The sequence below is a fragment of the Hippoglossus stenolepis genome, chromosome 3 (genome assembly GCF_022539355.2).
Source record: "Hippoglossus stenolepis isolate QCI-W04-F060 chromosome 3, HSTE1.2, whole genome shotgun sequence".
In the NCBI taxonomy this organism is placed as follows: Eukaryota; Metazoa; Chordata; class Actinopteri; order Pleuronectiformes; family Pleuronectidae; genus Hippoglossus; species Hippoglossus stenolepis.
Genome location: NC_061485.1, coordinates 30,299,903 through 30,317,800, shown reverse-complemented (window position 1 = coordinate 30,317,800; position 17,898 = coordinate 30,299,903). Strand labels below are relative to the sequence as shown.

Genomic DNA, 17,898 nt, shown 5'->3' with positions numbered 1-17,898 from the left:
GTGCGCTTCCAATGAGCTGAGTGTAGTTTCAGAGAGAGCCACAGTCTGAGGTTAAGTTGTGCAGCTCCTTTCAAGTGAGCATGTTATCAAATGTTAATGATTCATTGTGTAGCACACATATATCACGTGAACATGAGCACATTAGTTTAACAAGGCACCTTGATCGATTTTAATTCCATTGTTATTTTGTAAAATATATGCATTTCAACATTTCAAATTGTCTTCCTAATTTTAATGATCAATGTGCACATTTATAACATGAAAAGTAAAACTATTTAACAAAAATTAAGGTACAACAAATTCCTATTTTGGACCCCTAGGTTGGGGTCTGCACTGTTGCCACAGGACAGTTACATAAATGATGTATATCAATCAATCAATCAAATTTTATTTGTATAGCCCATATTCACAAATCACAATTTGTCTCATAGGGCTTTAACAAGGTGTGACATCCTCTGCCCTTAACCCTCAACAAGAGTAAGGACAAACTTTTTTAACAGGGTAAAAAGAACGTAGAAACCTCAGAGAGAGCCACATGTGAGGGATCCCTCTCCCAGGACGGACAGAAGTGCAATAGATGTCAAGTGTAAAGGAGAACATCAGAAAGATAAGGGTATTTGCAGCTTTGATTAGAATAAACACTTTGTAGCATAATGGAAGGTCAATGAATTGATGGATTATTGTCAGTAATGGTCGAGTATCTGAGGAGAAATATTATATATCAAGCAGTCTTGTTGTATTCATAGTCCACGGTCAGCAGCCACCACGATCATGATCCACCATCAAGATCGGATGCCACTATAGTCCTCAGTCATTGTCCACTGCCGCCATTAGGATCCACCATCAGCTGCCACCTCGATCGTGGTCCACCACCACTATCAGATGCCAACACGATACAGGATCCGTATATCTCAATTCGATCTATGTTTGAACCAAAGCAATTGTCTGTCTCTGTAACTTGTACTGAAAAACTCATTGAGTGGTTGATAAGACTAGAAAAGCGTTATATATAAATACATCCATTAAAAAAAATCTAGCATTATCAATATGTATTTGCCATATGTTTTTACACATTGTAAGATTGTGAGTTGACAAGGGTGGTTAACAACTGACCAGCTGTGAAGATTGCAGACACACAGGCATATTATACACACACACACACACACACACACACACACACACACACACACGTTATCATCACAAATCAGCATCATTAGAAACTAAAGAGCTAACGGTCATATGATGTTACCTTTATGGCAGGTGTGCTGTCTGTATGTGTATGACATAATCACAAACAGTAATATACTTTTGCTGTTTCAATGGCTGCTGTTGTTCACTGTTATGCAGCATATGTGTCCATTTTCAAAGTCAACTGAAATATTTGTTGACTGCAGAAAAATAGATGACTGAACAACAGGCCCAGTTATGATGGACAGTTTGAAGGGATGTACCAGACAATGCATTTTATCAGATAGCTTCAGATACTAAAGCTGAAACAAAAAAATGTATGCTTTTTGTTTCACTTGGTTTCAGGAAATTCTTTAAATTCAAATTTCCCATCCATCCATGTTCAGTGGTAAATTAATTTGTCTAGTCTTATTGACCACTCAAAGTGCTTTACAGTACAAGCCACTTTTACCCATTCACACAGCACTAATATATGCTTTACTCTTTTGTTATCACACACCATTCACACACTGTAATGTGTGTGGCAATTGGGGTTCAGTATTTTGCCCATGATGCACGATTCATGCAGACTGGATGAGCTAACCTTAGATCCCTGGCTCCTTAGATCTATATCTCTATCAGAGCCACATCCACAGCAAGTTAGTACAGAAGACCCTCTCCTAGGAGAAAACAATATTTCCCATCTCCTACTTGTGGATCCTGATCCTCAGGCCTGATGAGATAAACATTTATGGTCCAAGCCCCTAGAACAAATCTGTTGACGACCTAAGAGCAGATGGAAGGGCTGAAAAATAACCCTAATATATTACTGTTATTATTATTGTTATTATTATTGTTTTTATTATTATTATTATTATTATTATTATTATTATTATTATTATTAGTAGTAGTAGTAGTAGTATATGTTTTTTTGTATTTTATCATTACTCCTAACAAACCTTAAAATCTATATAATTCATTTTCAGAGATTTCTTTAAAATTTGTTTTGTCTTTTTTAATCTATTTTAACGGATTTGTAGTTTATTTCACTTAATTATAGTCTTCAGTTATTAAGTCTTAATTTCTCGCTACATCAGTCATCACTGAAGTACTTTGAACTTTACTGACTGTATGAAATGTGCTGCTCAAATGAAGTTGATTGATTGATTTGTTGATAAGCAATTAGATGAATCATCACTTGCAGGACCACTCAACTTCGAATCACTAAGCACATCAGATTGTATTAGTGGAGAGCGAGCTGAGTGGAGAGGGCGCTGAATGGCAGAGAGGATGTCTCAGCTCTCTTTGACCGCCAGGTGGCGCTGCAGAGTGTGGCACGTTGTGTAATTATGCTGAGGAGATGAATAGACGAGGCTCCGCCCGCCGGCCGTGAGGAGCTGTAATCTGCTGGAGACAGTCAGGTTCATCCACGGATACCTCGACTGAGCCAGCTCTGCACCGCTCCTCAGGTACACACCATCTTTCTTATTATGTGTTTTTCTACATAGAGTTATTTAATGGATGTTTAAACTTGAACCATCACAGATACCAAACTGGTACTAGAAAGCAACATTGTAAGATGATATATAACCAAAAGGTATAGTCTTCATTCACAAGAATCCTCTGTGGAAAGTTTTAACACAGCCACAGCCAGTTGTGTGCGCGTGTGTCTGCGTGTATTGCGTCTTATAATCACTAAAGAACAAGTGTTAAGTGTTGTCGCCTAAATCTTTATCATATGTAGCCCTGAAGTTTTGGGTTCTTAAAGTTGCTTGATTGCTTAAATGAAAACTGTATTGCTGAATGTTAGCGAAATGGGGTGTCAGCAGAGTTATAAGAAGAGAGATTGACAAGTTTATTTTCCCTTGTGACTAATGCATGAATGGAAGTTGTCCTTGCAAAATTCAAAATTTTCTATAACATCTTTCTACCAGGTTACAAAGTAGGGATAAATCAGTCGAGATATTTGGGAAATATTCTGCTCTTGGGTTTTATGCATCAGAAAGTAATTTAAAATGTGACTTTTTATGAGATAGTAACAATTGAGAATTTCATAACTTACTATACTATCATTACATTTAAAAAAAATTTGGAAGGTCGAAGTTCATTGCCGTGTCATGGCCAGGATTTAAAAATGAACCCAGTTTTCATCCTGTCAGGGAATCAGTCACTAATCTGTTCCCTCAACAGACACAAGGAAGGAATTCAGGAGATGAGATGCATGGAGGAGATTAGGGATGGCTGAGAAGATTAACCAACCACTGTTATTTACCTCTCTAATCCACTGCTTTTCTGACGCTTGTGTAACTGATAGGTACAAATGGGCTTTACTCAATGTAAAGCATATGTGAGAACTGACCTCAGTCAAGCACATGCAACTGTTTATGCAGGACACTCGACGAAGGTGGGCTGACATATTTGATGGCCATGGAGCAGGAAAGGGTTAGGGTCAGGGAAAGGCTTTTAGTGAGGCATATTTATGAGGACAGACTTGTACACAAAACATCTGCATTTGAAAAGAGCAACACAGGAGACATAGAGGGGAAAATAGAGCTTTGGAATGAGACATCAAAGATCAATTGTCGGGTCAGTTGATGGGGAAGTGGGACAATTTCAGTCATCTGGATTGGGATTTGTTTCTATTTATAGCCTAATACCTCCAGCGGCTGCACCTGCACTTGCAGTGGATCCTTGGATGTTGTTATATCCCTATACCTTCTGCTTGCAACAATGAGCACAGTGCTCTTCCCCTCCAGAGCATGCTCCCCTCTGGTTTAGTATAGAGGCTTAGGCCTGTTTCTTTTCACTCAATATTATCATGTCTTTTCTGAATATTTTTCACATGTTCAGGTTTGAGTCCTCTTTGAATATACAATGAATAATAATGTGGAAACCTTGTTTACAAGCTCTTTATTTTGTTAGCCACTAATATTCTGGTAGCCTACTTGGGAACCTCTATTGTGATCAGGTTATTAGCCTGGTATCACCGGACCGAATGGGTCAATCTGAGAGTTGAGATCTGCCACGTAACGCATAATTAAACTCATTATATGCAGTTGTTTGTTCTTCTTTTAGAGAAAATATATTGTCAGTTAGTTTGTTACTTGTTGTTACGATGTTGACCTCTCACATTAGTGTTAAAAATTTTTTCAGTCATGCTTCTCTGTCACTCATCATATGAAAATCCAACCCATTTTAGATACATTGTTGTTATTGGCCCTTCTAGTCTCAGTCTGAATGGGAGGGGACAGAAATACCTGTAATCAAGGCCGTAGTCATGATGTGAACATTGGGTTAACTCATTATGAACACATGAGATGAATTTTAATGTATTTAGTTATTTAAAACAATGTTTAATATGGTATTGTAAGTCTAATGTGTGCTTGGTAATATAAACATGTTTATGTGAATTTTATACAACTTTATATATTCATTTTTTTATAAAAAAAAAATATATACATATATATAATATACATATCTTCAAATTAGAATGTATACATTAGACTCAAGACATAAGACAGCAAAAAGATTATGGCCAACAATGTTTTAAACAATGAACAGAAATATATGCATTGCTATAGATCTATGAACACAAGTACAGTTATTTTAGCAAAAGGTTTAACAAATTGGTTTTGATTGATCCTACACTAACCTTCTCTTCAGTCATCTTTTCTCCTTCTCTCCTCCTCCCCTCCTATCCACTCCACTCTTGTCCTCTCCTATCTCTTCTCCTCTCTCCTCTCCTCTCCAGTTCATCTCTCCTCTCCTCCTCTCCAGTCATTTCTCCTCTCTCTTCTCCCCTCCCTCACGCATGGACAACTCCACAAGAAACAAACTTTCAACAGCGATAGCTAAATGGGTGGATACAGCTTGCAGGCCGATTACCATTGTCCATATGCCCATCTGTTGTTTCTTGTTGGGCTTGAGTTTGCCATGTTATGCTTTCAGCATATTTTTTGAGCATGCAGTACCTTTGAGGATATTCTGGAGAATATTCTGGACTTTGTTTTTGATTGTTGCAAAAACAATAAACATACATTTTGTACAAAGCAAACATTTTATCCACTCCCATGTTGAGGTGAATGAGTGGCTGCTAATATGCCCTGTGCACAAGATGGCATCTCTCAACTTCTGGATATGCGTAGTGAGCTTAACTGTTTCCGGTGGAAAGACCTGGAAAACGATAGCTGTTGCATAACGTTAGCAATAGAAGTGAACATGAGTGTTTTTAACTGTGATCTATGGTAGATCCTGGAGACACAGTGTATAGAAAGTAATTTAGTTTTTTGTCTTGTCACTGACCGGTGTCCTGAACCGGAAACGGTTGTGCACACCGTCCTCAAACCAGAAGTAGTAGAACGGCGTCTTATGCAACTAGTGAATAGTATTCATAAAAACAAATTACGTTAATGTCTGCCAACATTTCTGAGGGTTGATTGCTGTCCATAGCGATCGCGATGGGCAGCAAAAATATGCTGGACCAGTTGTGTTTGGATATCTGTGTATGCTCGAAAACAGGAGAGCATAGCCACAAGCAACACTCATTAAAATGAGTTGTATCCGCCGCTGTTTTTGTTGTGGTGTTTAAAGTACGTATACAGGGACGTCATGACGTGGCTCTTTGAATGGCACTGGCCTGTGGAAAAGCAACTGCGAACCAGCACCAGCACCAGCCTGGACTGGAACATGGTTCACGTTGGTGGAAAAATGATATTGGACAAACCGCATGCAGAGCTGCCAGAAACAGTATATTAGCTGCCCTACACCGTAATTCCTTAATCGTTCAAAGTTTCACAGTGACCATTTCGGACAGCAGTGCATTTTTGCTTGTCGTCATAGCATAACAGTTTTATTATTATCATTCATCGTCAGTTTACAATTAATTTTATTGGGGGGGACAATTTGACCAGATTTAAACATTGGGGGGAGACATGTCCCCCCCAATGACTATTATGACTACTGCCCTGCCTGAAATACTTTTATTTTCTTCTGAGAAAAGTCACAACATACCCATGTGTTGTTCCATGTTATGCAGTAGTGTAGCTCTCCAATGTCACTCAACAGGCTTGGGACTAAAACTTGGGCATAGTGATGGGTTTTTCAATAGTAATTCCAGAGTAGGTGTGGGCCAATATGTAAGTGAAAGGAAATTACATGTCATGGGTGGCACACACAGCCACAAAATTGATAAAATCATTAATAGAATATATTATACTTAATAAAGCCTGGTGAAGATGTAGAAATGAGGGCACATCAATACTCGTGTTATAAAAATGTGTTAAAAGTCAGGAATTTTCGACATTCATACATGATTGTATTGAGTTAATGGTCGACTATAAGGTCTCCTTAATGCCCATGAGATCCTTCACATCAAATTCCTTCTGTGGTCTGGGATGTATACAAACGGCAATTGTGCTCATCAGGAAACAAAGAAGAGACAGACAGGAATTTCCTGATAATTATAGTAGCTGCATATGAAACTCTGATGGGTAGATAAGACCATGACATTTGTAGCTCAGCCTTTCGTGAGCCTTACATTTATACAGTATGTCCTTAATTCTATATCACACAGCCTTGCATTCTTTAGTTTTATTGGGGTCCTGCCCTTTAGAACTCTCTGGACTAATGAACCTTTTTCGGTAAAATATATGTTTGATGTTGCACTTGAAGATGTGCTCTGAAGTAATTATAGTTTATTTATGTAGCACAATATCATAACAAAAGTTATGTAGGGAAACTTTCCACATGGAGCAAGTCCTGACCCAAACCCTAAGCTCTTGGTGACATGTTAAAGTAGTTAACTACATTGTAAAAAGAAGCTACATTTTACAGAATTAGAATTATTGTGGGCCAAACTATGTACTACTAAGTATGGTCATATGTAAGGAACAGAGAAAAAGAGCAAAGTGTGTGCACTGAAGTACAGGAGTTTTGATGAGAAAAGACACCTATTCATGTGGTACTGAAAAAACTGAAATCATCGTAGGTTTTTAAATTAACACCGATGGTTTCCCAATTGTAATGCTACATTTCTGTTTTTTAACCCATAAAAAAATGCAATTATTCATGTCACCTGTACTTCAGGAGTCTACGGCAACATCAGAGCCAAGATGGGGCGGAAGGAGATCATCTGCAGCTGGAAGAAAAGCATCAGTAACATCAGGGATGTCTTTGACTTCAAGGGGAAAATGGGATCGTAAGTATTCCGGCAGAAAATACACACAGTTGAGAGAAAGACAATGCGATTGCTCTGTGAAGCTCTTGAAGCAGCTTTCATGTTTTTAGTTATGTAGACAAATGTATTGTTGCAAATTGCAAAAACAATTCAGTTCACATATAATTGACATTAATGGACAAGGCAAAACTGTTCACTGACAAATGCATGTTGACTGCTTCAATTTGAAAGCACCCTCCGGTTTAACCATTATTTTGAAAATATTGCAGAGAGCTGATAGATTTTACAAGTCATGGGGTGGGGCTAATGAGAATCACAGCAGATATAGTTTTTATGAAACAGATTGTTGACAACAGTTTGTATTTGGTTGTTTTCTTTGTCACACTTTATTTAATGGAATCAGGACTTAAAACCCATTTGTTGATGGTAGCTGGCACAGACATCAGACAGCAGTAAGGCTTGGTACAATGCTTTGTGAGTGGCTGTGTCAGAAAATCCTGCAGATACAGACTGATGCAGCAGAAGCAGACAAAAACAAGTTCACACAATCCAAACCACAACATGAATTGAAGTTAAAACGACAGCCAGCTGCTCTTTGTGCTACATCTTGTGATGTAGCACAAAGAGCCTTATGATTCAGCCTTCACTGAAGGTGGAGATTTCCCCCAGGGAACATGCTTGACTCCAGATTTGTGTAATGAGTTATTACCATGAGGAAATATCAAACCATTATCCACTATAGAATTGGTTGCAGCCACTACCCTGATTTCATCTGTAAAAGTTAGACTACTATGAACGTGACAGATTGAGCTTGTTTTATCAGTGGAGCCTCTTATAGCATCTGTGTAATCTACTCACAGCTAAACTAATCAGTGGAGCACTTCATATTGTTAACCACACTAAGGCTGCACAATATACTGCACATGTAATGAACATGATTACAACCTAGCAGTTAAATAAACTTGATAATGTTCAACATTAATATTAACCTTTGTTGTAAAGCACCTGCGAAATGGTTGCTCACAGAATTATGAAAAAGGTTATTATCTGACTTATTTATTAAATTGACAATAGTTTGAATTGCTGCCCCCAGAAACCTGGGACATTTGCTTTTTACCATCAGTAACTACAGGTGTCACCAGATTTACCAGGACTGAAATCTTCCAGTTACAGTAAACCAGACAACATGATTATTTTCCCATGTAAAGGGGTACTCCACAAATGTTGCATGTAGTCATAAGAAACACCACTTAGCTAAACAATTGTATAATGCAGTGGCCCAAACTTTGTAAACACACTGATATGGTCCATCAAAAAAACTTTAAGTACTCAAACTGTGTGTCTGTCCTGTTCTGCAGAGAAAGAGATATTAGCTTTGTCAGGATCTTCCCAGAAATGTATTGATACCAGGTTGGCTTCATATCAGCACAGGTCAGTATAATGAACCCTAACAAGAAGGTGCTACTTCGCCAGGCCTGCCCTGCACTCTAAGCTGCTTAATGTGCCCCTCTTTGACTGGCTGTGAATGAGTCAGGCTCTCGTGTGTGTGTGTGTGTGTGTGTGTGTGTGTGTGTGTGTGTGTGTGTGTGTGTGTGTGTGTGTGTGTGTGTGTGTGTGTGTGTGTGTGTGTGTGTGTTGTTCCTGAGCACTGACGTCAGACCAGCAGTGCAGGAACATCCTAGCACCACATCATTATAGGATTAAGAGTCTAGCTGACTATATTGGTATATGGGTGTACTAAATGTATACAAATGAAGGTTGTATAAGCAGGTGCAAGTGTGTGTTGAAAAGTGTTGGAGTTAACATATGTGTTACTTTGCAGATCAATTTGTCTGATTTTCACATTCAGGTGTAATAAATTCAAGTTATATGATGGGTTTAGAGGTAATGATAAGTAAATACAATAGAATGATTTCATTAGTGTCGGTATACAAATCTTACCCTGAAGGTAACACACAAAAAAAAGTTTAGTGTAACAATGCATTTGTACCCTGCACATCCCTGACTGGCTGACTGGGTTTGAGACTTTTTGGGTCAGAACTGGTACAGATGCTCGACTTAGGGGCCAAAAAGTAGGATTACACCCTGACTGTGAACTTTTTTTAGCTGATAAAAACCACTACATCAATGTAAAGTCTAAATAGAGAACATTTTCAAACCTTGTTAAATCAAGAAAAGAAAAGGAAAAAGTGATCCTCCTCTCATCTGGGGACTGTCAAAAACAAAAACTAATAACAAGTACTGATAAGAAATAAAGTTGTGTCATTTGAATTAGTTTGAGCATTTTCCCTGTCTCAGTCCCTTCCACTAACCCCCACCTGAATACTGTATGTGTCTGTCTTTGCTGTGTTTGTGCAGGGGGTCATTTTCAGAGGTTTTTATGGTGAGAGAAAAGACAACGGGGAACCTGTATGCCCTGAAATGTCTGAAGAAAAAGCACCTTGCTCATAGCAACCTGGAAAATGAAATCAATGTACTAAGAAGGTAAAACCCACATTTGAATGCACGCATTCACACATTCATGCAGGTGGTTTCCATGATGTTGTAGCCATCAGAGAACAGTGCAGCAGATGTTCTCTTTGCCTGTAACCTGTTTAAGTTTATATCCAGCTGCATGTGCGACACTGTAAACATATAACATGTGGACGGGAGTGACTCTATAGTCTCTTTCTTACTCTTTCAGAATAACACATGAAAATGTGGTGGGATTGGAGGATTTCTATGAGACTCGAACACACTATTACCTGGTCATGCAACTGTAAGTATTATTATTATTGTCAAATAACACAGATTATTTGTACTCAACTCGATGGAGTTATTGACTGTGCGAACACACATGTAGTACATGAACTGCTTTCTCCACCTAACTCAACCTGGCTCAATCCAACTTGGCTATTACCAATACCTCTATAATTATCACATTCCTTGTTGTTATGGAACTTTTCTGGAATCTGGTGAAAGGAGAACTCAGGCAGCAGCTGATGTCTTATGCATGCGTGACATATTCACACATAATTTATATCCACTTTCCCCAAATCCAACTTGACATATTTGTTATGTTTGGAAACTGTGGCTTTGTTGCTAAGATTTAAAGCAAAGTTGTGTCGGCTTCATGAGCCCTCAACTTTTCTGTCCAAGATTCCAGGGTCAAAGGGTTAAGCAAGGCAACAATATCTCTAGACATACAGAAACACTGTGTGTGTGTGGTGTGTGTGTGTGTGTGTGTGTGTGTGTGTGTGTGTGTGTGTGTGTGTGTGTGTGTGTGTGTGTGTGTGTGTGTGTGTGTGTGTGTGTGTGTGTGTGCAGGGTGTCAGGCGGGGAGCTTTTTGATCGAATTTTAGACAAGGGAGTTTACACCGAGAAGGATGCAAGCACAGTGATCACGCAGGTGCTGCAGGCTGTCAGCTACCTGCATGAAAACAGCATTGTACACAGGGACCTCAAGGTAAGACAAACACACACGCAAATGAAACAAAATTAGAATAACAAAAAAACACTTCTACATGGTCTAAGTTTTAACGTGATCAAGATGATGCATACAGTATCCGCATAAGATTCCTTGCCAATATTTATCCTTCGATAAAATGTTCTATCAGCACACATCTACGTAGGCAGGTGGTTTGAGATCCCTAGTGTTCAAACAGGTGACTGTAGAGAAGAGATTTTGGCGTGTGTAAGACGTCACAGCATAGTGTGGTGTCAACATCCAGTGCTACAGCAGGACATGTTGGTTATGTTTGTCCTCACTATGCAACTACCAACTTCATGGGAAATAAAATGTTATTTTGATTATATAAAGTAGTCAATGAGTACATATATCTGACCTTTAAACACACACGCACACACACACACACACACACACACACACACACACACACACACACACACACACACGCGCACACACACACACACACACACACACACACACACACACACACACACACACACACACACACACACACACATGCACACATATTTTCCCTCTTTTCACTTTCCATCTTTCTCTCTCTCTGTTTCTCTGTCTCTGAGCAGCCTGAAAACCTGCTGTACTATAACACAGACAAGAATGCTAAGATCATGGTCAGTGACTTTGGTCTGTCTAAGACGTTGGAGCATGGTGTCATGTCCACAGCTTGTGGGACACCAGGATATGTTGGTGAGTTATTGGAGTATACACATCATTGAAATGCTGCATATATATATAAATATATATATATATATATATATATATATATTTATATTTATATGCAACTTTCCCCCTGCTCTCCTAATATAAAACTGTACATTTAATTTATGAAAGTATAAAGGATATTTAGTTTACTGTGATTTACGTCATGAAAAGCATTAGTTACAGACAGTGTGAACAGCGTGAATGTAATAAAGTAGCTGTTTTGATCAAACAATTTTTGATCAACAAAATTCTTAAATTTATTTTTTTATTTTAAGAAGTATCCACATCCCAAGTATTTATAACCAGAGGATATATATCACTCTATTTGTGCAAATATATCAACTACTTAAATGGATGTAGCTAATACACATTGTGTTACCTGCATGATACTCACTGCTGTGTTTCATTCAACAGCTCCTGAGGTTCTGGCACTGAAACCCTACAGCAAAGCAGTGGACTGCTGGTCCATTGGAGTCATCACATACATTCTGTAAATACATTTCTGGTCTCAAACAACAACACAGCACTCCCTATACACCACATTAGCATCAGTCAGTCCTACATTCAAATCAGACTACCATGGCCACCTACAGTGCCACCTAGTGACGACCACTGAAAATTGCTCAGTTTCACTAACCCAGTCAGAAACGAGCCTTCTGGTTAACGTGTATTTATGTAATGCTTTCCCAGTCTTATTGACCACTCAAAGGCCCAATCCCATTTCACCCCTTGGCCCTGCCCCTACCCCTACCCTTTGTTTTTTCGAGGGTTATCTTGCCCCTTGAAACGGAGTCACAAGGGGTAGTGGTTAAAATCTTCCCCTACGAATTTGAGATATGAAAGGTTGTTGTGAAAAAAGTGACCATAATACATTGAAATGATATTAAACTAAGATACTATAATCAATATCGTAATTTTTAAATCCTTTTTAATGGAGAAAATCCTATATTTGTGGGTCTCTCTCCCAGCTTGGTGATTCGTAAGGAGTTCTGGGTACCCCTCCGTCTGAAGTGTGGGTCTGAAAAATCTCTGTTTGGAAGGGTTTAAAGCCCAACCCTTAGCCCTACCCCTTAGCCCTACCCCTCCATCCCAACAGGTATTGGGATGGAGGGGTAGGGCTAAGGGTTTAAAGCCCAACCCTTAGCCCTACCCCTTAGCCCTACCCCTCCGTCCCAACAGGTATTGGGACAGCCTACCCCTACACGTGAATGCGCAAAACGAAGGGAAAAGGGCTAAGGGGTAGGGCCAAGAAGTGAAATGGGATTGGGCGGTGGTTTACAGTACAAGTCACAGTCACCCATTTATGCACACATTAATATGTCTTCTAACGCTTCTATGTGCAGTGCTGTTTTCCATACACCAGTCAGCTCCTTCCTGTGGAGACAACTCCCAGCAGATATGTCAAACCAGAGTTCATAGTTTATTTAGAATATTTGCATTGTGGTAACCAGGAACAAAATACTACACAATAGCTGCTAAATGTATCCAGAAGGATTCACAAAAGGTGGATGTGAAAAGATGAGCTGAGTTCTCTCTGTGTGTTGCAGGCTCTGCGGCTACCCTCCATTCTTTGAAGAGAACCAAACTCGTCTGTTTTCAAAGATCAGAAGAGCTGAGTATGCTTTTCATTCACCATTCTGGGACGACATCTCTGAGTCAGGTATGAAAACAGCACTTAACTAAATCTTCTAACATGTTTAGACATGTAATGTCCCTGCACTTTCTGTTTTACAAATTAATTCACTTTGATGCAGTGCTTTGACACTGTTAGGCCAACTGACAATAACTTTTACCTGGGTTAAATTCCCCCTCCGGTGAAAAAAAATGTTAGAAAGCTTTTTTAAACATGTTGACATGTACCCCTTGTGCCTTATATATGATAAAAAACAGAATTTAAAGGTTGATTTTGAAGCTACTAGTTTTATGTTTTCTCCGTGTGAAATCACACTGGCTGAAACATAAGGTACTGTTGAAAGCTTGGTGTGAGCTTCCAAAGATTTAAGTCCAGCTCTGGCTGATTGACAAACTCTGACAAAAATAGTGCCATGACTAAGATTGACTCCAGCTAAGTATAGATCAAGATTGGTTTATATAACCTTAGAGCTTAAGCTAATATGGACCCGTGTGTCAATCTGACGTCCTCTCCTGAGGTGCTTTAGATTAGGTCAGGTAAAAGAACTCTAAATGCTAAATTGGTAAGGGTGGATCTTCCTGAATGATTTTTATTATTGTTAAGGGACATGTTAACCAACCTCCGTACCTGAAGTAAATGTAAGATAGATTTAATTCTATGAAAAACAGGTAGAACAAAAAAATGAGTTGTGAACATATCAATGAAGAGGAAATGTTAGATGTTACATTACATTGCAGGACCTGCTCCGTTTATTTCAGTTACACAGTATCTGTCTCTCACTGTCACAGTGCCATCACAAAAAGAACAACATGTAAAAGTTGCCCTGGCCAGAAACAGTGGGTCAGTCATAATATGTGTGAAGAAGCAATAAATCAGTGTAATGTATATCAGAGGTTAAGAATAAAAAACTTTCTATAATGTTTGTGAGTTTCCAAGTTTGAACTTAAATGCTGCTGTAGTGTTCTTGTAAACACAAATAGGATATCCTTGACTGATTATCCGCACCAGAAAAAGGTCCAGCTTCCTTCTCCAGGCTCCTACTTTTAACCCTGTCAAAGAAAGACACAGTGCGACAAAGCTTCTTTTATACCATGCAGCGGCTATTTGAGGCTCTGCCTCATTTAAACACACAAGCAGGTTTTCTGTTAGTTGAGTTCATTCTTCACAACTATGTTTCTGGGTTTTCAGCTGGTTAGAGTTTCTCTGTTATTTGCTGTCATTTGAGCTTTTATAGTTCAGTTTATAATATATCATAAATAATATATATTTATGATATATTTGATACCATTTCATGGATTGTTGTTTGTGTTTGGTGATCTTGAATATGGGGTTACAGAGCAATTACCTTCATAATAATAATGTTTCAAGTCGAGTGAGTTGAGAGTCATATGTGCTCCATTGTTTCTTAATTTGTATTCCTGAAAAACGTTCACATTAAAGCAGTGACGTGAAACTCACCTGTTAATCATTAATAAATTAGCTTTTTGTATTTAGTTTGAATATAATGTCACAGTAGGAGACCTAATGTGTATTACTGTATGATAGCAGCATTTTTTCATTAGCAGTTACCGTGTCTCAACAGCTAAAGACTTTATCAGGAATATGATGGAGAAAAACCCCACCAAGCGCTTCACCACTGAACAGGCAATCAGACACCCCTGGTTAGTTCACACACACACACACACACACACACACACACACACACACACACACACACACACACACACACACACACACACACACACACACACACACACACACACACACACACACGTATGCACACAAGCACACACGCACAAACACAGACACACCTTTAATAACAGGCAACTTTAATGGGGTTCCCACATGTCTCAATGATTAATGACTTACTTATTCACCTATGACATCATAATAATAATATAATTACTATTTCCATTGGCTTGACTGCAGGATTTCAGAAGATACAGCTAAAGACCTGGACATCTATCAGTCTGTCTGTGAACAGATGGAGAGAAACTTTGCCAAATCCAAGTGGAAGGTAGGTGCTGCTGGCTCACGGATACTACTACACAACAATCCAGATGTAGTGTGGGAGAAAAAGGAAGAAAACAATTATCAGAAGTTAATCAGAGGCTCCATATTTTGATTCCTGGCTCCTCCAGTCTGCATATCTAAGTGTACAAGATACTGAATCCAAAATTTGATATGTGTTTGTGAATGATGTTGGATACAGAAACAATGTATGAATTTGTGTGTGAAAGGGTGAATTCAATTCATTTTAATTTGATTTGTATAGCGCCAAATCATAATATATATTATCTCAAGGCACTTTACATAGAAGGTCAAAAATGTATAATTATTGAGAAACCCAAAAGTTCCCACAATGAGCAGCAGGGAAAAATACCCTCGTTATCTGGAAGAAACCTAGAAGAACCAGACTCAATGTGGGCGGCCATTTGCCTCGACCAATGTATGAGTGCTGTATAAACATAGTCACAGCCTTATGTATGTTATTGAGGTTATTAAATCCTGCTACTTCCACCTACAAAATATATCCAAAATTAAATCAGATATATCTCTCCCTGACCTAGAAAAGCTCATACATGCCTTTGTCTTTTCCCTTCTGGACTATTGCAATGCACTTGCACCAGCATTGCTATGGATTTTGTGAAGCACTTTATAACCTTGTTACAAACCTAAACAAATAAAGTTATTATAATATTTATTATAATTGGTTGTATTTTAATAGCAACAAACTGAAACCAGCAAAATGCCAAGAAATCTAACCAGTTCCAGTTAAAGACTTCCTGCAGCGTTCCTCAGTTCATCATAAACATATAATCTGTCATATTAGATGTCAGAAGTACAACTACTGTATTACATGTGTGTGTGTGTGTGTGTGTTTGCGTGTGTGTGTGTTTTTCCAACAGCAAGCCTTCAATGCAACCTCAGTAATCCATCACATGAAGAAACTGCAGCTGTCCCACAGTGAGTCCTCCCCTTCATCCCTCTCCATGCCAAATATCATAGTGCAGTCCTCCTCCCAGGATGATCTAAAGGTGCTAGGACCCTGCCCCGATGAGGCAGCTGTCCTCGACCCCAACGGGAATCCTGTTGCCACTCATCTATCCTGCAGTAATCCTGAGTCAGGCAGTGGTCTGTGTCCACTATTGAGACCCAGTCACAGTGAGCCCCGTCACGCCCTCACCGTCAAGGAGTCAAGAGAAGTCCATACCTTTAAGTCAGCGAGCGACACCTCTCTCAGGCCGTCCAGGAGGTAAGAGCTGCTGTCCTCTTCCAGCTGCTAGAATGTGCTTTAACAGTCTACGTACACTTGTACAACTTGTAAAGATACCATGACCTGATGACAGAGAATCTTAACAGACAGGCTTTAACAGTCAACTGATAAGATAAGATCAGATCAGATAAGATCAGATCAGATAAGATAAGATCAGATAATCCTTTATTAGTCCTACACTGGGGAAGTTTGCACTATTTTTAGACTGGGGGAAACTAGTTCTCTGAAAGAAGGTTCTTAAAGAAATTCATCTGTTTTTATCACTTCTCATCATTTTCTCAGTCTTCCGTGTTGTTATTCTAATGAATCCTGGTGATGTATTCTGTTGCAGCATGGATGCTGTGGCTCAGAGGAAGGACCATGCACTCCAGTCTGGAGTCTGCTCTCTCATGTGATTGGCTGGTTAACCAGAAATGAATCTCAGTGGATCCTTCTTGATGTGAAGGTGTCGACACATCTGGTGTTCAGTGTTTTCATGTCTGTTGTGGTTCCCGGCTGCAGAAACAGACACATGCTGTGTCTTTATCACAGAAAACACTTCCACATGGAATGACTGTGTGCAGTGAACATCACATAAAAACAGACATAAGCTGGAATTCATCACTTAGCTTTTAGACAAACTCCTGTAACAGAGATGACATTTATTTTCTTAAAATAATTATCAATTGTATCATACTGCCAACATATTACTGACTTCCATCAAAATATATTTATTTTGAGTAGCTTATGCAATGTGAAAGCACACTTATCATTTTCTGACTTTTATTTGATGTTTTACAAAGCAGATTTTTTCAGAGCATTTTCAGTCATCACTAAATTGGTATTTACTGCTTTACACTATAACACAATCTTTAAATCTACCTTTAACTGTAGTGTTTGGACAGTTGGGACCTTGCTGGCAGTTTTTAATGCCACAGTCGTGGTTGGATACAGTATGTTTTCAGGTTGTCTTTTTGACCATATTATCAAAAATTGCATCTCAATTCAAGATCAAACATTGTTACTGTGGTGATAATAAGAGAAGTTTGCAGTTTAAAATAAATTTAAGGAAATTGGTGATTTTTTCGACAACTGGATGTGTTACTGAGCTGAGAACTTACCCAGCTCAGCAACACATCCACCAAATCAGATAGCCATGGGATGAGTGGTTGAAAAGAACATTTACATTCTGACAGATTCCTCCTTTTATAGTTGGATGCCATTGAAGGATCATAAATCCAATTTCCACTCAACTTTTTAGGTTAAACCTTTATTTTAAGGTGGTTGCGTTGAGACTCAGTAACCTGGAGTTCACTGCCTCTGTTATATGTACATAAGCTGCTCTTGTTAAACAACTGAACTTATCAAGTGCCACAAGCTGGTGTGAACACTAGTGATGTCATGAATTCACAAATGTAGTAACACACACCTGTTTTTTGTATTGTTTTCTCAATAAATATGCAGTAACTAGTCTGGTGTTGAATGAAGAGCTGCAG

The 17,898-nt window shown here is 38.8% G+C and overlaps 1 protein-coding gene across 2 annotated transcripts; it reads left to right on the top strand.

The window, feature by feature from the left end:
• The first annotated feature begins 2,548 nt into the window (after nt 1–2,548).
• On the top strand, nt 2,549–17,872 carry camk1ga (calcium/calmodulin-dependent protein kinase IGa). Of its 2 annotated transcripts, XM_035153141.2 has the most exons (13): nt 2,549–2,636; nt 7,252–7,363; nt 8,701–8,773; nt 9,701–9,826; nt 10,026–10,100; nt 10,649–10,787; nt 11,375–11,498; nt 11,928–12,003; nt 13,061–13,173; nt 14,729–14,807; nt 15,076–15,163; nt 16,056–16,402; nt 16,755–17,872. In XM_035153141.2, exons 2-13 carry the CDS (start codon nt 7,333–7,335, stop codon nt 16,816–16,818), a joined length of 1,335 nt encoding a protein of 444 aa, XP_035009032.1. In that variant the 5' UTR covers nt 2,549–2,636; nt 7,252–7,332; the 3' UTR covers nt 16,819–17,872. The 2 variants fall into 2 exon arrangements, with proteins under 2 accessions (XP_035009032.1, XP_035009033.1); XM_035153142.2 differs by lacking the exon at nt 8,701–8,773.
• The last annotated feature ends 26 nt before the right edge of the window (nt 17,873–17,898 follow it).

What these genes read in the sequence shown, in the direction of transcription:
- camk1ga (XM_035153141.2), top strand. Translation starts at nt 7,333, where the DNA reads ATGTCTTTGACTTCAAGGGGAAAATGGGATC. An exon ending in TTGTACACAGGGACCTCAAG is followed by an intron (nt 10,788 to 11,374) that starts GTAAGACAAACA and finishes GTCTCTGAGCAG; the next exon opens with CCTGAAAACCTGCTGTACTA. An exon ending in CAGGCAATCAGACACCCCTG is followed by an intron (nt 14,808 to 15,075) that starts GTTAGTTCACAC and finishes GCTTGACTGCAG; the next exon opens with GATTTCAGAAGATACAGCTA.